At 47.9% G+C, this 24886-nt stretch overlaps 1 protein-coding gene across 14 annotated transcripts in view; it reads right to left on the bottom strand.

Annotated features, from left to right (window-relative positions):
• Nucleotides 1–24886, bottom strand: part of dtna (dystrobrevin, alpha) — a 364320-nt gene that overhangs the window by 77726 nt on the left and 261708 nt on the right. For all 14 annotated transcript variants that reach the window (XR_015079004.1, XR_015079005.1, XM_085992861.1 and 11 more), the window contains 2 exons: nt 9294–9381; nt 6644–6732 (listed from right to left, as the gene is read on the bottom strand). Coding sequence is in view for 12 of the 14 variants with exons in the window: in XM_085992861.1 (XP_085848987.1) it covers nt 6644–6732; nt 9294–9381 (177 nt within the window). In the remaining 2 variants the exon portion in view is untranslated. The remainder of the gene's footprint in view (nt 1–6643; nt 6733–9293; nt 9382–24886) is intronic.

The following is a 24886-nucleotide window of genomic DNA, read 5'->3' as shown; positions in this document are numbered from 1 at the left end:
TGTTAGCCTTCACCTAACTAGGAAAAAATGGTGCACAATGCCTATGAGAGGCTTGCCATTGAAGAGTGCATCCCCAACCTGAAGCACCTCACGCCCTTTGAGAAGAGAAAACATGCTGCAGGGACAGCACCAGGTTAATGATTGAAGACCTACAATTTTGCCGTGACACCCCTCGAAGTACCACACTACCACAAATTTCCACCCCCTTCTCTGTTTCCTTCATCCCAAAGGGGTGATGCTCATCCATTCTTGGTTTGGACCCTCCTTTCCTACAGACTCCCACAGCAACGGGAAGCACAGGAGGAAGAAGAAAATAATGATGAGGAAGAGGAAGGGAGACACAATGGAGGTAAATTTGGTGGGGTGTAAAAAGGGAAATAGCAAGGGCCTTTGTAATCGGCCAATCTGACCTGTCAGTTTCCTGTCGGGTGGGTTAGGTTAAAATTACCCCTCTAGTCTCCGGCAGCAAGATATTTTAAAATTCTGCTTTATTTTATTCTGCTTTATTTTATTCCCAGCTTCTCTCTAGGCTTCTTCAGTATTCTGAATATGTATCACTAGTAATGGATCTACCACATTTCCTCAGATATACTTCACCTTCCTCTGTGAAAACTGAAGCAAAATACTTATCAGGTATCTCTGCCATTCCCTCAAATACAAGAAAGCTCTTTGGTCTAGAAATTCGGTTGGTAGCGCCGGCGCTGAGCGCCTAAAGAGACCTAGAATTGGGGCGATGCCCCATGTTGGGGCGGACGCTATGAAGATAGCGACAACTCAGATATTGACTATACATTTAGCGCCTGCGCTAAGTGTTTGCGCGCGCCCGCGAGTGCAAGCAGATCATGACGTCATTTCAGTGTGCAACGCCTTCTAGGAGCGCCTGAGCGCATATTGGGTGGCGCCCGGAGCCTTAACGCCTAGCGCTATTAGTGACAGTTCGAGGGAGGGCTAGCAGGCCCTTCTCGGAGTAGGGGGGCGCTATTTAAAGGGGACAGCTCTAGTGCAGAATCCTCAGCCACTTGGCCTGCTCATTGCGATCGCTGCTGGACAGAGTTGGTGAGCTACTGTGGAGCGGAGTTTTGGGAATTGAGCTTTAGAGTACTTGGGACCTTCAAACCGAAGCACTTGCAGCACTACACCTAAAAGCCTTTTGACCAACTTGCATCGGAATGGGAGCTTCTTTGTAGGGCGACGGCCTCATCGCCCAACACTGTGAAGAGGCAGAGAGATGGCGGGAGAGAGGGCCGGGATTGGCCAGAAGGAGGAGGGGCAATGGAGGTCGGCCAAACCGACGGGATGCTGCGAGGGTCTTTAGGCAGCAGGTGACAAGCCTTGACATGTCGGAGGAGCAGTGTTTGGGAAGGCTCCGATTCTGGAGGGACATTGTTACTGATCTGTGCCACCTGCTTGGTCAGGATCTGCAGCTGCGTGAACGGTGCAGAACCTCTCTGTCCGTGATCGCTAAACTGACTAATGGCCTCAATTTTTATGCCAACGAATCCTTTCAGTCAGCCATTGGGGACATTGCGACTGTCGCTCAGGTTGCAGTCCACTGTTGCATCCGGCAAGTTACAGATGCCCTTTATAGGCGAAGGCGTCAATTCATGACCTTGCCTCTGACCCTGCACAAGCAGGCGGAGCGCGCAGGGTATCGCTTCTATTGCGGACTTCCCCATGGTGCAGGGGGCGACTGACAGCACACACGTGGCTTTGAGGGCGCCATGCCATCATCCTTAGGACTTCCGCAACCGCATGGGGCTCCACTCCCTCAACATGCAGCTGGTCTGTGACCACCGCCAAATCATCATGGCAGTCACCGCGCATTTCCCAGGGTGCAGCCACGATGCCTTTATCCTGCGGTGACCTCAGCTTGTAGCCTTTTTGAGGGGCTGGCTCGAAGACGAGGCTGGCTTACTGGGGACAAGGGCTATCCTCTCTGGCCATGGCTGATGACAACACTCCGTGTGGCCGACACCCCAGCAGAAGAGCTGATCAGCAGCGGCCATCAGGCGACCAGGCACAGTAAACAGCACACTATTGGTGTTCTCAAAAAGCGTTTCCGATGTCTGGAACATTCGGGGGGATCCCTGCAGTACTCGCCGCAGCAACTGGGACACATCGTCGTCGTCTGCTGCATGCTCCACAACTTGGCAAATCGACGCACCCAGCCAATTCCAGCTGTCCCTCAACGACCAGCAGAGCAGGCGGAGGAGGAGGAGGATGAGGAGGAAGAGCAGGCGGAGGAGGAGGAAGAGCAGGTGGAGGAGGAGGATGAGGAGGAGGAGGAAGAGGAAGTGCAGGCGGAGGAGGAGGATGAGGAGGAGGAGGAGGAGGAAGAGCAGGCGGAGGAGGAGGATTATGAGGAGGAAGAGCAGGTGGAGGAGGAGGATGAGGAGGAGGAGGAGGAGGAGGAAGAGCAGGTGGAGGAGGAGGAGGAGGTGGAGGAGCAGGAGGAAGATGGAAGGGCTGCTGAAAGTGGAAGGGCCATACGTCAGAGGCTCATCAGGACTCGTTTCGAGACCCCTGTGGCGGAATGATGAGAGTCTTAACTCATGCGCACTTTGGATGTTTGACGGCCTCTGAATGCCAGCATCACTGAAAGTAGTCACGTGCACCATGCCACATTGAAACTTCTGTTTATTGGCACAAAAGTCTTTCATTACAGCAAAATAACGTAATGTCAACAGAAACCATAAGTTACTAAATAACTGTGAACTCTTCGGCAAAGCCGCAAGACTCAACAAACCTTCTGCAAATATAACAACAGGTGAGGGTGTCCTTGAATTTGGACAAAGAAACGTCTCAGCACCTCCCTCTACAACTGGCCCCTTGAGGGAGAACGACTTCTCTTTCGCGCCCGGCCCCTTCCCTTCCTGCTGCTCCTACGTAATTGGACCCCAGTGGCGGGCTCAAGGCTGGGGGACGCCTGCTCACTGTGTGGAAGCGCAGAAGCCCCCGAGGTAAGGCCTGGCCGACCTCTGGGCTTGGAGGGTGCGGACGCAGGATGCTTGATGTGACCGTGGCTGGATGCAGTGTGGCCTGCAGGTGGTGGCAGCTGCAATGCAGACGTCCCAGCGCTGGCATGTGCAATAGTCTCCTGCCGAGAGAGGACACCTGCACCATGGTCGGATGACACACTGGCTATCTGAGGGGAGCGGCTCGGCTCATCCGCCACAATTGCATGCTCCACTGATTCCTGGCCTTGTATGGGACTGGAAGGGCCCGGGGTGATCCTAACTGATGCAGAGAGGATGGCTGCAGTGAGAGATCGCGTTGCCTCAATCTGGGTGTGGAGGAGCCCAGCAAGTGACTGCGTGGCAACAGTGAGGACCTGTGTGCCAGGTGCCAGTGCTTCGGAGAAGCCCTGGACAGTTCTTCCCATTGCTTCGGACAAGGCAGGTGCCGACTGCTTCGGACAAGCCCTGGACAGACCTTTCCAGGGATTGTCCGAAGCCCTGAACAGTCCTTTCCATAGCCGACTCAAAGCCGTGGACAGTCCTCTGCATTGTTGGGCCGAAACCCTGGATAGTCCTGTCCATTGTTGCCCCGAAGCCCTGGATAGACCTGTCCATTGTTTCCCCGAAGACCTGGAGAGTCCTCTCCATTGTTGCCCCGAAGTCCAACATACTCTTAGCCAATGAATCTATTGACTCAGGCATCTTCTCCACTGCAGCCATCAGCTCCGTGTGTCTGACCCGGGCCTGTTTGCTCATTTCAGCCAGGCGACGCACCTCATCTGCACTCTGTGCAGCAGTCATGACTACCTGCCTTGCCCTCCGGGGAGACGGTGGCCGAACTTGCCTATCCCCCTTGCGTTGCTGCATGCCGCTTGGTCCGGCAACTGGTTCATCCTCAGAGCCCCCACCCTCCCCTCCAGGGGACTACTATCCCCAGTCTGTCGATGTGTCCGCTCCCCGGATTCTGCAACGGCTGGTCCGGAGTCCTCCTGCTCCTCGCCTCCGGTGGCACTGGCACTGGCAGCTTCAGTGCGTTGAGCCCGAGTTGGTGCTGATTCATCTGAAAGTAGGGAGGTGGAAGAGTGGCTTTAGCAAAAGGACAGGTTTGCTGAAAGGCATGCCAGATTGCGGCAAGGCTCTGACATGGCTGCACACTGAGGATGCATGCTGGCGGGGGGACCAAGTGGAAGGCAACAGGTGAAAAAGGTGAGAGTCTTACCCTCGCTGTCGGAAATGGGGTCGGCAGATGCAGTGGTCACAGGACCAGACAGACGTCCTCCAAGAATCTGGTGCACTCTCTCCTCCAGATCCGAGAGAGTGACCACTTGTGGAGGACCGCCACCGGTTCGACGCTGCTCCTTTCGGATCATCGCCAGCTTGGACTGCAGGGGAAAGAAGGGGAAGTTCTGTAACATGATGCCTTGAGAGATCATCGCATGCCCCCCATGGTGCAAGAGCCCTTACATGAGGCCTTGAGAGATCATCGCATGCCCCCCATGGTGCAAGAGCCCTTACATGAGGCCTGAGACATCTGTCCATGTGTGTGGCCAGAAAGGGCCATGGGTGCTTGCTGGCAGATGGCCATTGGGGCATCGTTGCAACAGGGTGCCCGAAGTCAGCTGCAGATGGAGGGAATCAGAAGTTTGGTAAACCATCACTCACCCTAACGATCCGTGTGAGGTCGTTGAATTTCTTCCTGCACTGAACAGGGGTCCTGGTAGCCATGCTGCTGGAGTTGACCCTCACAGCAACCTCCCTCCAAGATCGTCGGTAAGCCTTCTGATTCGGCCTCTTGCCATTGTCTGGATACAGGACATCTCGACGGCGCTCAACTGCAGCCACCAAGTGGTCTACAGCCTCAGTGCTGAAGCGCTCTGCTCTCTGTCTAACCTTCTCCATGCTCAACAAGTTTCTAATGCCAGAGAAGGGCGAGTGCCGATTCTGAGGCCTACAGGGCATTGGGTGTTGAAGCTCAGGCTGACTGACCCACCCCTTTAAGAGCCGGCCGGCGCCTGGAAATCTCGTGCTTTCCCGTAATTGAGATCACCTGCGCTGCGCCCATCCGCGTCGATATTGAGTAGCGCCTGAACTTTTGCGCCTTAGGAGTACCGTGCAACGGCTGAATTAGCGCCTCAATCCCCTTTGGGGGCGATGCAACCCAATATCGTGCCAGGCGGCAATAAGTTTCGTCTGGCTATAAACTTTGCGCAGCGCCAGTTCTAACGCCTCAAGCGGGGCTATACCCAATTTCTAGGCCTTTGTCTCTAAGTGGTCCAACCCACCTTCATCTTTCCTTTTTACTTCTTATGTGCTTACAAAGGCCCTTGCTATTTCCCTTTATACTAACTACCAATCTTCTTTCATACTTTCTGTTAGCCTTCCAATCTCCCCTTTGTTTCACTTCTATACTTGTGTCTTTGTAAGTGTTTCTTTAATATTATTCTCCTTATATTTAACATATATGCCTCTATTAACCCTCACTTTTGCTCATATCTATTTATCAACTGAGCCCCAGTCTTTGACACACCAATTTATTCCTGGTATGCATTTAACCTGTATCTTATGTATCTCATATTTAAATAATATCTACCACTGCATTTCCATTTTGATCTGTCATTTTTTTCCATCCAATGAATCTGAGCTAGGCTGTCTTTCATCTAGGGTTGCCAACTCTGGTTGGACATATTCCTGGAGGTTTCATCACATGACCTCCTGCCTCCAACCGCCCCGCCCCCATACTCACGCCATTGGTCACCCGACATGTCCATCCTCATGGAGCTCCCATACTCACGCCATTGGTCATCCGACATGTCCATCCTCATGGAGCTCCCATACTCACGCCATTGGTCACCCGACATGTCCATCCTCATGGAGCGCCCATACGCACGCCATTGGTCACCCGACATGTCCATCCTCATGGAGCTCCCATACTCACACCATTGGTCACCCGACATGTCGATCCTCACGGAGCTCCCATGCTCACACCATTGGTCACCTGACATGTCCATCCTCATGGAGCTCCTATACTCACGCCATTGGTCACCCGACATGTCCATCCTCATGGAGCTCCCATACTCACGCCATTGGTCACCCGACATGTCCATCCTCATGGAGCTCCCATACTCACACCATTGGTAACCCGACATGTCCATCCTCATGGAGCTCCCATACTCACACCATTGGTAACCCGACATGTCCATCCTCATGGAGCTCCCATACTCACACCATTGGTCACCCGACATGTCCATCCTCATGGAGCTCCCATACTCACGCCAATCGGAAAGTGAATAGACTCTTCATTTCCTGATGATGATTCTTAACTGTCAGTCAACAGCCTTTTCCCCCCATATCCAATATTTTATAACTAATTAACAAAAATGTTCAAAACATTTTTTTTTTTTTGCCACTATGATTTTTCTCCTGGGTTGCTCGCAGCAGTGTCCTGGAGATTAGATTTTAATTTCTGGACACTCCAGGGTAGTCCTGGAGGGTTGAAAATCCTACTGAAATTAGTTGATTAAGTTATGGTCATTATTTCTCACATGTTCTCTTACCTTGAGATTGCTTACTATCCTTCCTAATTACCCAGAATCAGACCTAGCACTGCGTCCTTTCTTGTTGAACCTGAACATACTGGTTAACGAATGAAAGGAACATAAAAATGAAATTAAGATTGCATTACTTACCTGTTCTTGTTTTCAAGTTCAGCAATCAACTGCCGCTGCTGTTTATTTGCATCTATGGTAGAGGAGATATCAGAAGGAGCACGCTGTTGCTAGAAAGGTTTAGAAACATTTTTTTTAGGCTGCATCAAACGTTTTTCAAGTAGACCAATGCACAAACTTTTTTTTCTTTCATGCTAGGTACAAAATTGGTATTCCTTCACAGATCTATCACTGAGAAGCTGCTTTCTTTGCTCAAGCACCTTGAGAGTGTGGTAACAGAACAAATTGTGAAAATATTGTCCATCTCTCAGTGCACTCTAACTGCAGATCAGTAGAACGCTTTGGAGATTGGAGTCAAGTATGGAAGCGGCTATGGATTTGTCAGACTACTCAGCAGTGATATCAGCACACTCTTTAACATTTTCATTGCAATACAGGTTACTTTGAAGGAAAAACTATGAAGCTTCAAAATATTCTGTTTGCAGCAGTAGGCTTAGAGCGATTTGATTTAATTTTCACTTTACGAAGACAAACTAGGTGCCAAGGATGTTGCAGTGAGAACGGCATTAGAGACCATTAACAATTTTATTTAAATTTGTTACCTGCCTGCAGAGCAGTTTTTGAAGTGAATAAGACTTGAACCCCGATTTTAACCTGGGACGGAAGCTGATGCGGCTGGCAATCCGTCTGGCTCCCCGCTGCGTGAGGCCTGGGAGATTTTAACTACCTTACCTTACTGAAATGATTTAAATGGATCTCTTGCCCACACCAGGTGGGAATAATGTGTAGGCCAGTCGATGGGAGCCGGATTTTGAGTGATAGGATGCGGCCACCAGGGACAGTCCCCAGCAGCCAGGTAAGTTGGTCTGGGAAATGGGGGTCCTGAGGTGATCACAGTCAGGGGAGAGAGAGGGCAGCCTAAGGTAGATGAGGCCCAAGGTTTCCTTGAGCTCCATGTCCACAAGGAAGCCTTTAAAAAATCTGTTGGCAGGTTTTACTGGCAGGTCTGGGACTGCGCGGGGCTTTGCAGTTAAAATGGCGAGTGTGTCTGGATGATGTCATCGAGTATGTAATTAGGCCAAGCTTGCCTTGGGCAGATGCCTGCCCAAAGCAAGAATGATTACCATTCAAAATGGCGGACAACATAAACAGTTCGGGAATGGTGCGGTATGTTCAAAAACCCGATTTTAATGCCCCCACATGCGCTGCTCTCACCAGGCGGGCAGGTTTAAAATTGAGGCTTTAATTTTTGTTTATTTTTTTGATTTAAATAGAAGTTCTAATTTAAAGGCTGAGCACAGGGGAAAGCCTTCTTGCCATAATTAGTCTTCACTCTGAGACGGGCAGTTATAATTTACAAAAAATGTTCCAGAAGGTAATTAAATGAATCTGGTCCTGCAAAGGAAATTGGGATTAAGTATAGACACTTAACATCTTAAAAAGGAACCATTTATTTTTAGCAATTCAAAATACAGAAAGAAGTATATTTTGTTAATGGTGTACCACAAAATATCTGTAGAAAGCTGAATTTAAAATGAATGCACCAGAATAGGCCAATATCAAACAACTTGCATTTATATAGTGCCTTTAACATAGGCAAATGTCCCACGGTGTTTCACAGAGGCGTAATCTGACCAAAGTGGATGCCGAGCCAAAGAAGATATTGGGTAGAGTGACTAAAAAGTTGGTCAATGAGGTGAGTTTTAAGGAAGGTCTTGAAGGAGAAGAGGGTAGTGGAGAGACGGAGAGATTTAGGGAGGGAATTCCAGAAGTAGTGCCTAAATGGCTGGAGACACGGCCGCCAATGGTGGGGCGAAGGGAATGGGGGATCCGCAAGAGCCCAGAGCTGGAGGAATGCAGATTGGGGGATGGTAGGGTTGGAGGAGGTCACAGAGATAGGGAAATGGTGAGGCCATGAAGATGAAAATGTTAAATTAGATGTATTGGGGAACAGAATCCATGAGGATAGGGGTGATGGCTGAATGAGGCTTGGTGAAGAGTTTTCAGTGAACTAAATATTACGGAGAGTGGAAGATGGGAGGCTGGCCAAGAGAGCATTGGAATACCTGAGTCAGGAGGTGACAACGGCAAGGATTAGGGTTTCAGCAGCAGATGGGCGATGTTAGGACATTGGAGTAGATGGTAATTTTGATGGAGTTATATGGGATTTGAAGCTCCGATCAATCAAATAGGATGCCAAGATTGCAAACAGTCTGGTTTAACCCGAGACAGTGGCCTGGGAGGGGGTGGGTAGGCTTGAATAGCGTAAATCAGACTCCAGTGGATTATATAAAATTTAAAAAAAATTCAGTTTATGGGACACAGCAGTTTTATCACCCCAAAACAGTAACAATCATCTGTGAATGTACTTCTTCATCCTGTAACAAATCCATGCAAAAATATATCTTAACCTTCTAAAATATTCAATTCATAAAATGTTTTCATTTTTTAAACTGTTGATTATACCATGAAATCAAGTTGCAGAAGCAGGATACACTGCAGAGTGGACTCCAGCATTGTACTGCATGCTTTGAAGGAACTTTTAAAAATGTATATACTTGCGATGCTGCAGCTAATACTGAGCTGTTCCGCAGCAACTAAGTTTGGTTATCAGCTCAATATATTAAAAAAAGAAACTGAAAGAAACCAGACTATTTGGTTCGCTACTTACTGAAGACGCTGCCTCAGCAGCGAGTCGTGCTGCATATCGTGCTATCAAACGATGTTCTTCATCTAGTCGGCTTGGACTGTCAAGGACACTATCAAGAAAGGATAAAACTTCAACAAACTGGGTCCATTCATTTTATAGTTCTCAATCTCACTGAAGTTCAAATTTGTTTTTATGCTTTTTCCTGGATATTGTTGCTATAGCAACATTTATTTCAAACTCAATACTGGCAATTCCCACTTACAGTGTGAAAGTTAATTATTGTTTCTTTACATTTATATACAGGAAACTCTCGATTTACCAGCACCTAAATAACCGGAAATCTCTGTTAACCAGCAAAATTCAGGAGTAGGTTCAGGTAAGTTTTACTTCATATTAGTGGCCGTTCCTGGATTTGTGGCTGTGTAATCGGGGTTCCTGCACTTGTTGCTAAGCAACAGGGACGCTTGGTCTGTGGCCGGGGTCCCTGCAGCTGTTGCTAAGCAACAGGGAAGCCTGGATTTGTTGCTGTGTACGGAGCTCTCGTGCCTTTTAACTATACCTCTCTGTAATCCAGACTTTTTGATAAACCGGCACCACGCCGGTCCCGTTAGTGCCAGATAAAAAAGAGTTTCCTGTAACCACTCTATATAACGTAGGTGGCAAGATCCATAACAGAATGACACTGTACCTGATGGGCCTTCAATAACCACAAAACTAGAAGTTATAGACTTAAACAAGTTGGTTTTTAATCACTAAGATCAGAGCTAACATCTCAACACGCCGACTGGTTCACAGGAATGAGTCATACAGATCCTGGGATCTTTATGTAAGAGAAGTCAGGGGCGGAGCCAAGAGCCAAGACCTGGAACCTCCCAGGTTAGTCGGGAAAGAGGAAGTGAAACTATACACAGTGGGGGAGGGTAATATACATGAGTGCAAAACGAATACAGGATCAAGACAAACAGATTTAATTACATTCACCCCTTCTATAGATTTAGTCCATCGGGGTGATGTTTCTTAAAAGTTGGTATAAGTGAGTCTGTCAGGAGGTTTTGCAGTTCTCAGTGATCGGCGCAAAGCCGGTTGGGGTGCTTCTAGGGGAGTGGATTCTGGTTCCTCTGCTGTCCGGGCCTCCGCAGTGTCTTCCAGGTTATCTGCAGTGTCCTCCAGGTTAAAGTTGGGTATTGATACCTCTGGGCGTCCTGTCTCTTTGTAGTGTAGGTCTTCATCGGGTCGTCTCCCATCGTTCTCTCCGCTCCCCGAGGGAGCGAGGTCTTTTATGGAAACAGTGTCCTCTCGCCCGTCAGGGTATTCGATATAGGCGTACTGAGGGTTTGCATGGAGGAGCTGTACCTTTTCCACAAGGGGGTCCGTTTTATGACCTCTCACGTGCTTCCGCAATAGTACTGTCCCTGGAGACGTCAGCCACGCGGGTAGAGATATGCCCGAGGTGGATTTCCGGGGGAAAACGAACATCTTTTTGTGAGGGGTAGCGTTAGTGGCAGTACATAACAGAGACCTTATGGAGTGGCGCACGTCTGGGAGGACTTCCTGCCAGTGGGAGGTCGGAAGGCCTTTTGACTTTAAGGCTGACGTGACAGCCTTCCAAACAGTAGCATTCTCCCTTTCCACTTGCCCATTACCCCGGGGGTTGTAGCTAGTGGTTCTGCTAGTGGCTATCCCCTTCGAGAGCAAGAACTGGCGCAGCTCGTCACTCATGAATGACGTCCCCCTATCGCTGTGTATGTAGTTCGGCATGCCAAACATGCAGAATAGATTACAGAGACACTTGATGACCGTGGCACTGGTCATATCTGGGCAGGGAATGGCGAAGGGGAAGCGGGAATATTCATCAATGATATTGAGGAAGTATACGTTACGGTCGGCAGAGGGAAGGGGTCCCTTGAAGTCCAGACTTAGGCGCTCGAATGGCCGTGTGGCTTTGATAAGGTGTGCACGGTCAGGCCTGTAGAAATGAGGCTTGCATTCCACACAGATGCGGCAGGCTCTGGTCATTGCCCTGACCTCCTCGATGGAGTGGGGCAGATTGCGGGACTTTATAAAATGGTATAGTCGGGTGACCCCTGGGTGACAGAGGTCGTTGTGGAGACCCTGTAATTTGTCCGTATGAATGCTGGCACACATTCCCCGCGATAGGGCGTTTGGGGGTTCATTAAGGGCTCCCGGCCTGTACATAATATCGTAGTCGAACGTGGATAGTTCGATCCTCCACCTGAGTATTTTGTCATTCTTGATTTTCCCCCTTTGTTTGTTATTAAACATGAAAGCCACCGACCACTGGTCGGTGAGCAGGGTGAAACGTTTGCCAGCTAGGTAGTGTCTCCAGTGCCGCACTGCCTCCACTATAGCCTGTGCCTCCTTCTCGACAGAAGAGTGCCTGATTTCAGGTCCCTGAAGGGTTCGGGAGAAGAAGGCCACAGGTCTCCCAGCCTGATTGAGGGTCGCAGCTAAGGCAAAGTCTGACGCATCGCTTTCGACTTGAAAGGGAATGCATCCGTCCACTGCACACACTGCAGCCCTTTCAATGTCCTGTTTAATACTGGTGAAAGCCTCCCGAGCTTCAGCTGATAGTGGGAAGGACGTCGATTTAATGAGGGGTCGGGCCTTATCAGACTAATTGGGCACCCATTGGGCATAATACGAAAAAAATCCCAGGCACCTTTTTAAAGCTTTGGGATTGTGTGGCAGGGGCAGTTCCTTTAGGGGGCGTAATCGGTCAGGGTCCGGTCCAATTACCCCATCTTCCACCACACAGCCGAGGATACAGAGACGGGTTGTGTTGAAGACACATTTGTCTTCGTTGTAGGTTAGATTCAGCTTTAGGGCAGTTTTAAAAAATCTCGCAAGATTTAGATCGTGGTCTTGCTGGTTGTGCCCGCAGATAGTGACATTGTCCAGATAGGGGTAGGTAGCTTGTAGTTTATTCTCATCAACTATGCGGTCCATCTCACGTTGGAAGACCGAGACCCCATTTGTTACTCCGAAGGGCACTCTGAGAAAATGGTAGAGGCGCCCGTTCGCCTCGAAGGTGGTGTATGGGCGGTCCTCCATTCTAATGGGGAGCTGGTGATACGCGGATTTGAGGTCGATAGTCGAGAAGACTCGGTATTGCGCAATCTGGTTGACCATTTCTGATATGCGGGGTAAAGGGTAGGCGTCCAGCTGGGTATAAATATTAACAGTCTGGCTGTAGTCAATTACCATCCGTTTCTTTTCGCTATTTTTAACTATGACTACTTGGGCACGCCACGGGCTGGTACTGCATTCAATAATGCCTTCCCGCAGGAGTCTGTCCACTTCCGCCTTGATAAAGTGTCTGTCTTCCAGACTGTACCGTCTACTTTTGGTCGCTATGGGCCTACAGTTCGGAGCGAGATTAGCGAATAAAGAGGGCGGGCTGATTTTTAAGGTTGATAGGCCACAGACTGTGAGTGGCGGCTGGGACCCGCCATATGCTAGCGTGACACTTTCGTGGTGGCACTGGAAGTCCAGGCCCAAGATTACATTAACACAGAGTTCTGGCATCACGAGGAGTTTAAAATCCTTGTAGTCCGTGCCTTTTACAGTCAGTGTTACCACACAGTAGCCCAAAATGTCCGAAGTGTGGGGCTTAGCAGCCATAGCAATTCTGCTCCATGTAGGGGTTACCGTTAATGAGTGCCGCCGTACCAGGCTAGGGTGGATAAAACTCTCGGTACTCCCACAGTCAATTAAACATTTCGTTAAATTCCCGTTTACCTGTATGTCCATCATGGATTTTGTCAACGGGTGTGGCCTGGATTGATCCACCGTGATCGAAGCCACTGTTGGGCCCTGGGCGGCCGTTGAGTCGGGAAAAGATAGCGGATCCCAAGATGGCGGCCCGCATGGCACGCACGAGGCGGTGACGGGGTTGGAAATCGGATTCCCCCTGCAGACTTTGCTAAAATGCCCCTTTTTCTTACATTTGAAGCATGTAGTGTCCTTCGCTGGGCATCGTTGTCTGGGGTGCTTGGCCTGGCCGCAGAAGTAGCATTTCGGGCCTCGAGACATTGCCGCTGTAGTAGGACTCCTGGGTGAACTTCTGTGTGGGGACTCCAGCGGCGTAGAGCTGGTCTGAGACCTGGATGGGGAAGATGGCTGATTCCAAGATGGCAGCCCCCTCGGCGCGCATGAGGCGGTGAGGGCCGCATGGCCGGAAGAATAAGAGTCAGAATTTTTCTGGGCCACGTCCAGCGATCGCGCAGTGGCCACTGCCTTTTTTAAGTCCAGGACCTCTTTCTCCAGCAGTCTCTGCCGGATATAATTCGATTTGAGGCCCGTGATGAAGGAATCGCGGACCAATTCGTCAGAGTACGCGTTGGCCGTCACAGCCTTGCAGTTACAGTCCCGGACCAGGTCCTTTAGGCCCTGTAAGAAATCATCCATTGATTCCTCTGGTCGCTGCCTGCGTGTAGCCAGCAGATGTCTGGCGTACACTTCGTTTACCGGCCTCTGGTATTGGGCCTTCAGGATAGTGATGGCCTCCGTGTAAGAGGTGGCGTCCCGGATGAACGAATAAATCCGATGACTTACGTGAGTAGTCAGTAGACTCAGTTTATCTACCTCGCTAGCGGATGAGGCCCCTGCGAAGAGTTCGAAGCATTTGAGCCAGTGTCCAAATTGATTTGATGCTTCAGCAGAATGTGGATCCAGGTCAAGACGCTCTGGTTTTAGGAGTCGATCCATCCTAGTATTCTTTAGTGATTAAAATTGATGGGCCTTCAATAACCACAAAACTAGAAGTTATAGACTTAAACAAGTTGGCTTTTAATCACTAAGATCAGAGCTAACATCTCAACACGCTGACTGGTTCACAGGAATGAGTCATACAGATCCTGGGATCTTTATGTAAGAGAAGTCAGGGGCGGAGCCAAGAGCCAAGACCTGGAACCTCCCAGGTTAGTCGGGAAAGAGGAAGTGAAACTACACACAGTGGGGGAGGGTAATATACATGAGTACAAAACGAATACAGGATCAAGAGAAACAGATTTCATTACAGTACCAAACCACTTACTATTTGCTCCCATTGTACACTTCGAGCAGAACACTTGCTGCAAAATCAAGATTTGCTACACATTGGTCACCATTTGGTTGATTTTATAGCTCAACACACAAAACAGGCTCAAGGGGCCATATGGCCTACTCCTGCTCTTACTTCTTATGTTCTAAAACATGTTTGATCTGCTACATTTCCTCGAGACTACAGTGCATTTCGGAGCACGATTACGTTATCTTATCTCTTAAAATTCCATTTGTAACTCTTTTCCAATAATAATTCTGTAATAAGACCTCAGGAGTTAAATAAGAATGGCCATGTTATCTGGCCTTCTGTGAAATCTTACATTAGTTTAAATTAATAGGGCTGAAAAGTTTGATCTGAAAGACTAGAGAAGCTGGGATTGTTCTTCTTAGAGCAGAGAAGGTAAAGGAGAGATTTAATACATGTATTTAAATGATGAAGGGTTTTTATAGAGTAAATAAGTAGAAACTGTTTCCACTGGTGGACGGGTCAGTAATCAGAGGACACAGATTTAAGATAATTCGCAAAAGAGCCAGAGCGGAGATGAAGAGATTTTTTTTTTTTTTACGCAGCAAGTTATTATGATCTGGAATGCACTGCCTGAAAGGGTGGTGGAAGCAGATTCAATAGTAACTTTCAAAACGGAATTAGAAAAATACTTGAAATGGAGCAATTTGCAGGGCTATGGGGAAAGAGCAGGTAAGTGGGACTAATTGAATAGCTCTTTCAAAGAGCCAGCACAGGCACGATGGGGCGATTGGCCTCCTTCTGTGCTGTTAGATGCTGTGATTCTATGAAGTGCTGGCTTCTGCATGTGACCTGTATGACATTGAAATGTTGCAACCACTCAGAAGCAAAACAATGCAAGAACTATCCTCGCCTGACTCACAAGGGTGGACATTCATCAAGGCTCATTTTTGGGTCCGGAATCAGGGCTGGGCAGGGAGGCCTCAGGCCTCGCTTAAGTACAAATATTAACACCAACACCGAATCCAGGAAAAAAACTTTACCGCATAAACTCACTTCATAGTTGGATTACAGAGCAACTTGCAGAATTAAGAATCACATCTCATCTGTGCTCGTTTACATATCCTAGTGTACCTACAAAGTCTACCCACAGTGGCTACAGTTTGGAAGGTGAAAGGCTGCTGAGCTTCCATTAAGGGCACTTCAAATGGCCATGGGGGGCAACCTCTAGCTGCTCTGGGCCTTAAGGGCTCATTTGCAGACTGTGTCATATTGTGTGGGCCAAGGCAGTCTGGCCCAGCTGGCTGTGTGGCACTGACAAGGGCACTGGTGAAGTGAATGGCGGGGGAAGGAGGCATACTGTCATCCTGAGAGAGGACAGCAGGGGCCTCTCCCATGGAGTCAATGCAACTCTCCTGGAGCTGTGTCTCAGAACTCCTACGGCTCTGCCGGAGAAGAGAGTGCAGGAGTGATATGACGCTATGGTAGCCCCTGTCAATCCTGGACCCCAGAGCTAAAATAGCAGCAGTCTGAGTTTCCATGGAAGCTGTTAGAGCTGTCACCCGAGGATCTGTCATGGTAGGCCCCATTACCGTGTTCGTGGAACTGATCACTTGCTCCAAGGTTGACAGCATGGTCTCTGTGCTCTGCGCGAAGCACCAACAAAAGTTGGAACTGGACTCCTCCATGCTCCCAGCCATTGTGTGCAAGTTCACTGGCAGGCAGGCCAGGGTACTTAGCATTTCCTGGTGAATGACTATCAGATTTCTTCGATAGTCTGGGTCCTTGAGGTCAACATCTAAGTCCTCTACAGTAGGGCTAGGATGCGATTTCGCCCGCCGACAAGCTGGCTACTGTGCCGTCCTACCCTCCACCCTAGCTCCTGCACACTAGTTCCTGGTGATTCACTGCTTGTGGATCAGGAGGAGCAGGAGTGCTTACCAAGCTTACTTCTTTACAGACCCTTGATCGGAACTCACGATCTCCGGCTCCCTTCACCCTCACCCGTGATCTCTGACTTCCCCCACCCTCGCTATGGCCGAGTAAATGTCGAGGCCAAATGTCTGCCAGACCTACTGCAAATATTACAGGTACCTGTCGTTGCTTCTAGGCTCACACTTCCGACTAAGGGAGTGTTGCATTGTCAAATGCAAAAGGAGCCAACTTTTGGAGGAATTATTAAACTGAGACTCAGCTGTTCATTTGAACATAAAAAATCCCATGGCACTATTCAAAAAAGATCAGGGAAAGTGTACTGGCCAACATTCCTCCCTCAACCAACACCACCAAAACAGATTAACTAGTGCAGTGTTGTCCCATAGAAATTGCCGACTAGCCACATGTGTGACTATGGCAACACCGTTTTAGCCACATGCATTAATTTTAGTAAAATGCACTTTACATACATTCACACAATACAGACAAATGTAGTTCACGTGTATATTTACTTACCATTCAGTAACCAAGGAAGTAAAGCACTCACAATGATCTAAAAACACTTGCACTCTACTTATTGTCTTACCCTTTTACAAACAAACGCACTAAAGGTTAAAGTACATGTGATAATAATAACTTCCGGGAAGTTACGTGCACATCACTTCCTGTGAACTGTGAACTTTGTGCATACATCACTTCCTGTGCATACGTCACTTCCTGTGTTTGGACGAGTATAAATACTGTACTGCTCAGTATGGTAAAAGGGCTTCACCTAGAGGCATGGTGAAGACCGCTCTTGTATATAGTTTAATTATAAGTTGCTTAAAGCTTACTTTAAAGTTCCTTGATGTGTGAGACTCTTTTGTTACATCAATTTAAGCAACTTAGTATTTACACTCACAAATACTAGACCTTCGGACAAACTCGGAGTTAAGGATCCAGGGAACCACCCATCATGGAAAACATCCTTAAACCTACTCATCTGGACTTGGACCCAAACGCACCAGCAGCTGGCAGGGTATGAAGCATTGGTACCGTACTTTTGAGAATTTTCTTGATGAATGTAAAGCGAATGCTTCTACTAAACTGAGGATACTTATCAACTATGTGACCCCAACAGTGTTTGAATATGTTAATGAATGGGATAATTACGATGAGGTGATCCGGGCACTTAAAAAACTATATGCCAAGACCGCAAATGAGGTCTATGCTAGGCATCTACTGGCCACAGCCTGACAAGGGCCAGGGGAATCGATTAACGAATTCCTTCAAGAACTTCGCAGGCTCAGCGTAGATTGTAACTTTCAGGCAGCCTCGGCTGAGCTGTACCGCAAAGAAATGATTCGTGATGCTTTCATTTGCGGGATTGCCTCTCCATTTATACGCCAGCGTCTACTAGAAAGTAAAACACTTGAGCTACAAAAGGCTTTTGACCTGGCTTGTTCTCTGGATTTGGCAAAGAAAAATGCAGACCCCTATCAGCTGCCCAGATCTCGATCTGCTGCTGTAACTGCAACCAGACGATTCAAGTGGCCTCAGGTGAACCCTATCATGGAGGAATCTAATCCTGATGATACTTCTGATGAAGAGGAGGAGTATGACCCCACTTTAGCAGCCTCTTGGCAATCTAGGAAGGAATGCTTCTTTTGTGGAGATTCTTTTCACCCTAGGAAATTCTGCCCTGCTCGCAATGCGATCTGCAGTCATTGCGATAAAAAGGGACACTTTGCAAAAGTTTGCCAATCAAGAGCCTCTACGAGGGCCTATCCAGCTAAGGCCTACCGAACTGCCCCAATTAGGGCCTATCAAGATGCTCCGGCTAGGACCTATCAAGCTTCCTCTCGAGCTCTCTCCCGAAGAAGCACACCTAGAGTTTCAGCCACTCTCTGTGCAACCACACCAATTACAGCTGCTTGCCCACAGAACCTGTTTCATGCAGCTACAAAAGTTTCAATTAATGGGCATACCTTAGATGCCTTAATTGACTCAGGAAGTACTGGTAGTTTCATTAGAGAACAGATTGTTGTGAAATTGAAACTACATATCTTCCCATCGGACCAGGCAATTGCGATGGCTCAGTCATCACTTAATACCAGAATCTCCAGCTTTTGTATTATTGATATGACACTTAATGGTCGCATGTATCCCTCCACCCGACTTTCGGTGCTCAAGGACTTATGTAGTGATCTCATCTTAGGGCTGGATTTTCAAAAACAGCATAAGAAACTCACCATTGAGTTCGGCGGATCCAAACCTGGACTTACTATTTCTAATATACTGTCTAAATTACCGTTTTGTGCATTATCAGCAGCTTCACTTGATGAACCCTCATTATTTGCCAGTATTCCTCCTCGATGCAAACCAATAATAACGAAATCGCGGCGCTTTAGTCAGGAAGACCAATCTTTTATTGAGGCTGAAATCTCTCGACTTTTAGCAGAGGATATCATCGAACCATGTTAGTCGCCCTGGCGGGCTCAAATCGTCATCGTCAAGAACCCTCTAAAACCTCACAAACAACGACTATGCATTGATTATTCGCAAACCATCAATCAATATACTGACTTGGATGCCTACCCATTGCCACGCATTGATGATATGGTTAATAAACTGGCCGAATACAAAGTGTTCTCAACTTACGATTTAAAAAGTGCCTATCATCAGGTACTCTTGAAGGTCTCAGATAAGCAGTACACGGCCTTTGAGGCTAATGGACGGCTGTACCAATTTCGTCGCCTCCCATTCGGGGTTACTAATGGAGTGGCTGTCTTCCAACGGGCAATGGATGGCCTGGTTAAGCAGGAAAACTTAAGGGACACTTTTCCCTATCTTGATAACATTACTATTGCAGGTCACGATCAACAGGAACACGACGCCAACCTCCAAAAATTTCGGGATGCCCTCCATCACCGTAACTTAACTTTGAATGAATCTAAATCTGTTGAGTCGCAACCGACCATCAACATCCTTGGCTACTGCGTAGGCAATGGTATCATTAAGCCAGACCCAGAAAGACTTCGCCCGCTCCAAGAGCTCCCGTCACCTAAGAATCCGGCTTCTTTACGTCGGGCTCTCGGTCTGTTTGCATACTACGCCAAATGGATTCCTCATTTTTCAGACCGAATCCAACCCTTGCTGCATGCTCGATCATTTCCATTGGAAACAGCGGCTGTTGCAGCCTTTAACCTTCTCAAAAAACAGTTGGAGAAAGCGGCTCTTCACTCCATCGATGAGAATCTCCCTTTCATAGTCGAATGTGATGCCTCGGAGGTGGCGATCTCGGCTACTCTAAATCAGGAAGGTCATCCTGTAGCATTTATGTCCAGGACCTTGCAAGGTGCCGAGCTACATTATCCTCCGGTTGAGAAGGAAGCCACAGCCATCATAGAGGCGGTACGGAAGTGGAACCATTTCCTAGCTCGCCAGCACTTTACATTAATCACGGACCAGCGATCAGTCGCCTTCATGCTCGATAATCGAAAATGAACCAAAATTAAGAATAATAAAATACAGCTGTGGAGGATGGAACTGGCCTCTTTTGGTTACACCATTCACTATCGACCTGGCAAGGAGAATGTGGCCCCGGATACCCTCACACGAGCATTCTGCTCCACTATGTCGTCCTCTAATCTCATAGATATCCATAATGGATTGTGTCATCCTGGCGTTACGCGCATGCTACATTTCGTACGATCACAGAATCTCCCTTTTTCTACTGGATATGTAAAGAAAATGTGCTCAGAATGCCGGCTTTGTGCAGAATTAAAACCTCAGTTCTTCCGCCCCTCAGATGGTATGCTCATACACGCAACCCAACCGATGCAACGACTTAGCATCGATTTTAAGGGCCCAGTACCCTCTTCAACTCGGAACACATATTTGCTCACCATGATTGATGAATATTTACGTTTTCCGTTTGCCTTCCCCTGCTCCAATATGCTGGCGTCCACAGTAATCTGCTGCCTTGAGCAGGTATTTTCTCTCTGTGGCATGGCGACTTACATTCACTCGGATCGGGGTCCATCCTTTATGTCAAGGGAATTCAAGGACTACCTCTCAGAACGGGGAATTGCTACAAGCAAAACGACGCCATATCATCCCATCGGAAATGGGCAGGTAGAGAGGTATAACGGTATCATCTGGAATTCCGTACATCTTGCTTTAAGATCTCGGGGCCTACCAAACCAGCAATGGGAAACAGTGCTTCCGGATGCATTGCACTCTATACGGTCCCTTCTTTCTACAGCCACAAATACTACACCTCATGAGTGGTTCTTTGGATTCCAGCGTCGCTCATCTTATGGGACATCCCTCCCATCATGGCTAACTACTCCTGGACCTGTACTACTCCGAAGATATGTTCGGACGTCTAAAAATGACCCTCTCGTAGATGAGGTCGAACTAACCGATGCCAACCCCACCTATGCATACATACGCTATCCCGACGGCCGAGAATCTACCGTATCATTACGGGATCTGGCTCCCTGCCCACCAGGACCTAGTGGGACATCGAGTGATGGTATTTTACCAGGAGCCTCTTGGAACCTACCGGGTACCTCTCTCCAGGATCCTGATCTGACACCAACCAGCTTGGTGCCGGTAGAACCCCATACTCAAAGTTGCGACCCTCCCAGTACCGCGCACCAAAGTACTGATCTGCCACAGACCAGCTCTGCACCTCCCTCTGAACAGAGACAGACCGACTCTGCACCTATTGGGACTCGTACACTAAGCCATGATCTCCCCGACCCTTCACAGGGTAATCCAGGCCACACAGACTCTGACCAATGGCCAACAGCATGTAAGCGGACCAGCGACCCTCTACGGCGGGAACCCAAACGGGTGCGACTCTTCCTCGTTCGGCGGCTGCGGAGTAAAAGGAAGACCACAGCCTTCTAATCTCACAGGAGGGAAGAATGTGATAATAATAATAACTTCCGGGAAGTTATGTGCACATCACTTCCTGTGAACTGTGAACTTTGTGCATACGTCACTTCCTGTGTTTGGACTAGTATAAATACTGTACTGCTCAGTATGGTAAAAGAGCTTCGCCTAGAGGCATGGTGAAGACCGCTCTTGTATATAGTTTAATTATAAGTTGCTTAAAGCTTACTTTAAAGTTCCTTGATGTGTGAGACTCTTTTGTTACATCAGTACACGTGCATCTGCCTTGCGAATATGAGTACTGAGATCACACGCTCAACGACTGTGTCTATTACTCATCTTGTATTTACTAATCAGAAATGAAATTAGCCTCATGTGGCTAGTGGCTAAAGTACTGGATAACACGGAACTAGTCATTGGGGTAGAAACTGGACCTTGTATTACAGGTGTAAAACGGGAACAAGGTGGTCAATTTCGGGGAACAACATGCCATGCCAAGGGATGACTGAAAGACATCTGACCTGATATTGGGTAGGGGGACTTTTCAGGCATCCCTGGTGACCGACTAAAAAATACATTGGGCCCCTTACAAGAAAAAACGAGGGCCCTAACACTTGCTTTATGCACCCTCTACAACATTCAATATTGCTGGGCCAGCTCTGCTTGGGATTCTTAAGCGGTCGCTAGGTGACCTCCACCAAAAGATAAATATTTAAAATAAATAAATAAATGATTTCAGTGAAGCCAGGCGGAGCAGGAGTAATTCCTTGATTCCACAGTATCCCGATCCCACCCGTTGCCGCATAAACCCCTCCTCCCAGGATTTAGCTTTGGGTCGCTGCTGGCCCAGCAAGTGGCCTGATACTCATTTCTTCAAATGGGTGAGCTGCCTGGAAGCATGAAGGCTTTAATGAGGCCCGAGACCCAATTTTGGATCGGCCTCGGGCCTCCCATTTCAGGAGTGCATTTTAGCCCCATCGTCACCTTCGCACCGAAACTGGGTGCCAACTAATTTATACCCCATTGTCTCATTGGTTGTTTGATGTGTGCAAATTGGCTACAATGTTAGCCTACATAACAACAGTGACAACACTTCAAAAGTAACTCATTGGTTGTGAAGCACTTTGGGAGGTCATGAGAATGTGAAAAAGGCACTATTAAAATGCAAACTTTTTTTTTCTTCCTCAAACATAGAAACATAGAAGATTGGAGCAGGAGTAGGCCATTCGGCCCCTCGAGCCTGCTCCGCCATTCAATGCGATCATGGCTGATCATCCAAATTCAGTACCCGGTCCCTGCTTTCTCCCCATACCCCTTGATCCCTTTAGCCTTAAGAAATATATCCAACTCGTTCTTGAATATATTTAATGTATTGGCCTCTACTGCCTTCTGTGGCAGAGAATTCCACAGGTTCACCACTCTCTGGGTGAAGAAATTCCTCCTCATTTCTGTCCTAAATGGCTTACACCTTATCCTTAGACTGTGACCCCTGGTTCTGGATTCACCGACCATCGGGAACATCCTTCCTGCATCTAGTCTGTCCAGTCCTGTCAGAATTTTGTAAGTTTCAATGAGATACCCTCTCATTCTTCTAAACTCCAGTGAGTACAAGCCCAATCGACCCAATCTCTCCTCATACGTCATTCCTGCCATCCCAGGTATCAGTCTGGTGAATCTTCGCTGAACTCCTTCCATGGCAAGAACATTCTTCTTCAGATAAGGTGACCAAAACTGCACACAATACTCAAGATGTGGTCTCACCAAGGCCCTGTATAACTGCAGCAAGACATCCTTGTTCCTGTACTCAAACCCTCTCGCTACGAAGGCCAACATGCCATTTGCCTTCTTAACCGCCTGCTGCACCTGCATGCTTACCTTCAGCGACTGGTGCACAAGGACACCCAGGTCTCGTTGCACTTCCCCTTCTCCCAATCTATTGCCATTTAGATAATAATCTGCCTTCCTGTTTTTGCCACCAAAGTGGATAACTTGACATTTATCCACGTTATATTGCATCTGCCATGCTTTTGCCCAATCACCCAACCTGTCCAAATCATCCTGGAGTTTCTCGGCATCCTCCTCACAGCACACACGCCCACCCAGCTTTGTGTCGTCTGCAAATTTGGAGATATTACATCTAGTTTCCTTGTCTGGATCATTAATATATATCAAGGAAGTCATTAGAACACCAGTCAGTGTCTAACTAAAACTTAAAACAATTGCATTTTAAAAGTCTACTAGTCTTCATTTGTTCCTTTTGTTGGGGTGTTAAGGTTCGACCATGAATATTCCACGTCCCCAAAATAGCTGCTACCATACTTAAAACGGTGACCAAAGCTGCCTGCTGCAAATAGACTGAGATTTAAACTACAATCAATTCCTCTGCACGTACTTCAAACTGCTCTATTTTGTATGCAGTAATGAAACCAAACTTTTTGAACTCAATGCAAGGGCTTCATGAATACGAATGGAACTCAGCAAATTTTCACATACTCTAAATATAGCTCTTTTATACTTGTAAAGTAGAACTGTCATCATCCAGAGATGTGAGACTTTGGGGGCGATTTTGCCAGCCCAGGGGAGGCGGGTTTGGAGGCGGGACTGCCGGGAAAATGGCAGAATCTGGGGGTGGGTACTCATCCCGCCCCCAACCCGCCTCCGTGCCATCTTCCCAGGACGTGGGTACCTGACCTGCGCTGGGTCCCATCTCCTGGAGGCGGGAAGGGGATTACAGCCACTTAACTGCCTGTTAACAGGTAGTTAACAGGCAGTTAAGAAGATTATCCCCATTTTTCCAGCAGAGGTGCGGGCTTCCCGACATCGGGATACCCCGCCAGGGTCAGCGAGGCAAGCAGTGGGTCTGCGGGGGTGAGAGGGGTCCAAAAGTGCGCTGTGGAGGTGAGTGATGGGTGCGTGTGGAGAGGTAAGTATGTGAGGTGAGTGAAAAGTGTTAGAAAAAGTTTACTTACCTTTGTTTCTTCCTGCAGGCTTCAATTGTTGGGGATCCGGAGGCTCCGGAATCTCCACGGCAGAGATGACAGAATGGCTGCTGCATTCTCTGATGCAACAGCCATCTGCTTTCTGCTCAGGAAATAGGTTTGGTGAGCCTTGAGTACAAGAACTCACCAAACAACAGAGAATGTCAGTGTTTGGCAGCTTCTCAAAGCCGTCAAATGATGACATTTCCTCCGTCAAGTGAAACATCATACACTGACGTTCTCTGTCGCCGGCTTTCCCTTAATTGACCTGCGAAGCCCGCTGGGTGGGCTTAACAAGGTCAATCAAGGGAAAATAGCGTGGGTTGGCCACAAGTCGTTGGGGGCGGGACAATGACCCGACAAGCAGCAGTCCCGCCTCCAACACGCCCCCATTGGCAAAATCACCCCTTTCTGTAAATCTGTCATTAATCCACATTTTCATTGGAGTCATCTTTTTGAACAATAGCATCCATGGCTGTATGGTTTAAATATGTACTTACAAACCATAAACTTAAAAATAAAGAAGTGGCTCATTTTGCTTCATGAATTCATAGTAACAAAATATGTTGAGCTAAAATATACCAATGCTTTATATCCACTATTCTATCACTCTTACACCAAAGAGGATAGCTATCAAGAAAATTGTCAGTTCATTTCTGTAGTCAGAATGTCTTTTTATTATGATTTCACAGCTAGATGGACTAATGATTTTTTTTAATGGATTGTCTTGGCTGTTCATTTAATTTTGTATAAATAATATACTTCCAAAATGAAACTGCTGAATTCAG

Source organism: Somniosus microcephalus, chromosome 7, assembly GCF_052327205.1.
Source record: "Somniosus microcephalus isolate GS21.2 chromosome 7, FLI_Smic_1.0, whole genome shotgun sequence".
Taxonomy (NCBI): Eukaryota; Metazoa; Chordata; class Chondrichthyes; order Squaliformes; family Somniosidae; genus Somniosus; species Somniosus microcephalus.
This window is presented reverse-complemented; position numbering and strand designations above follow the sequence as displayed.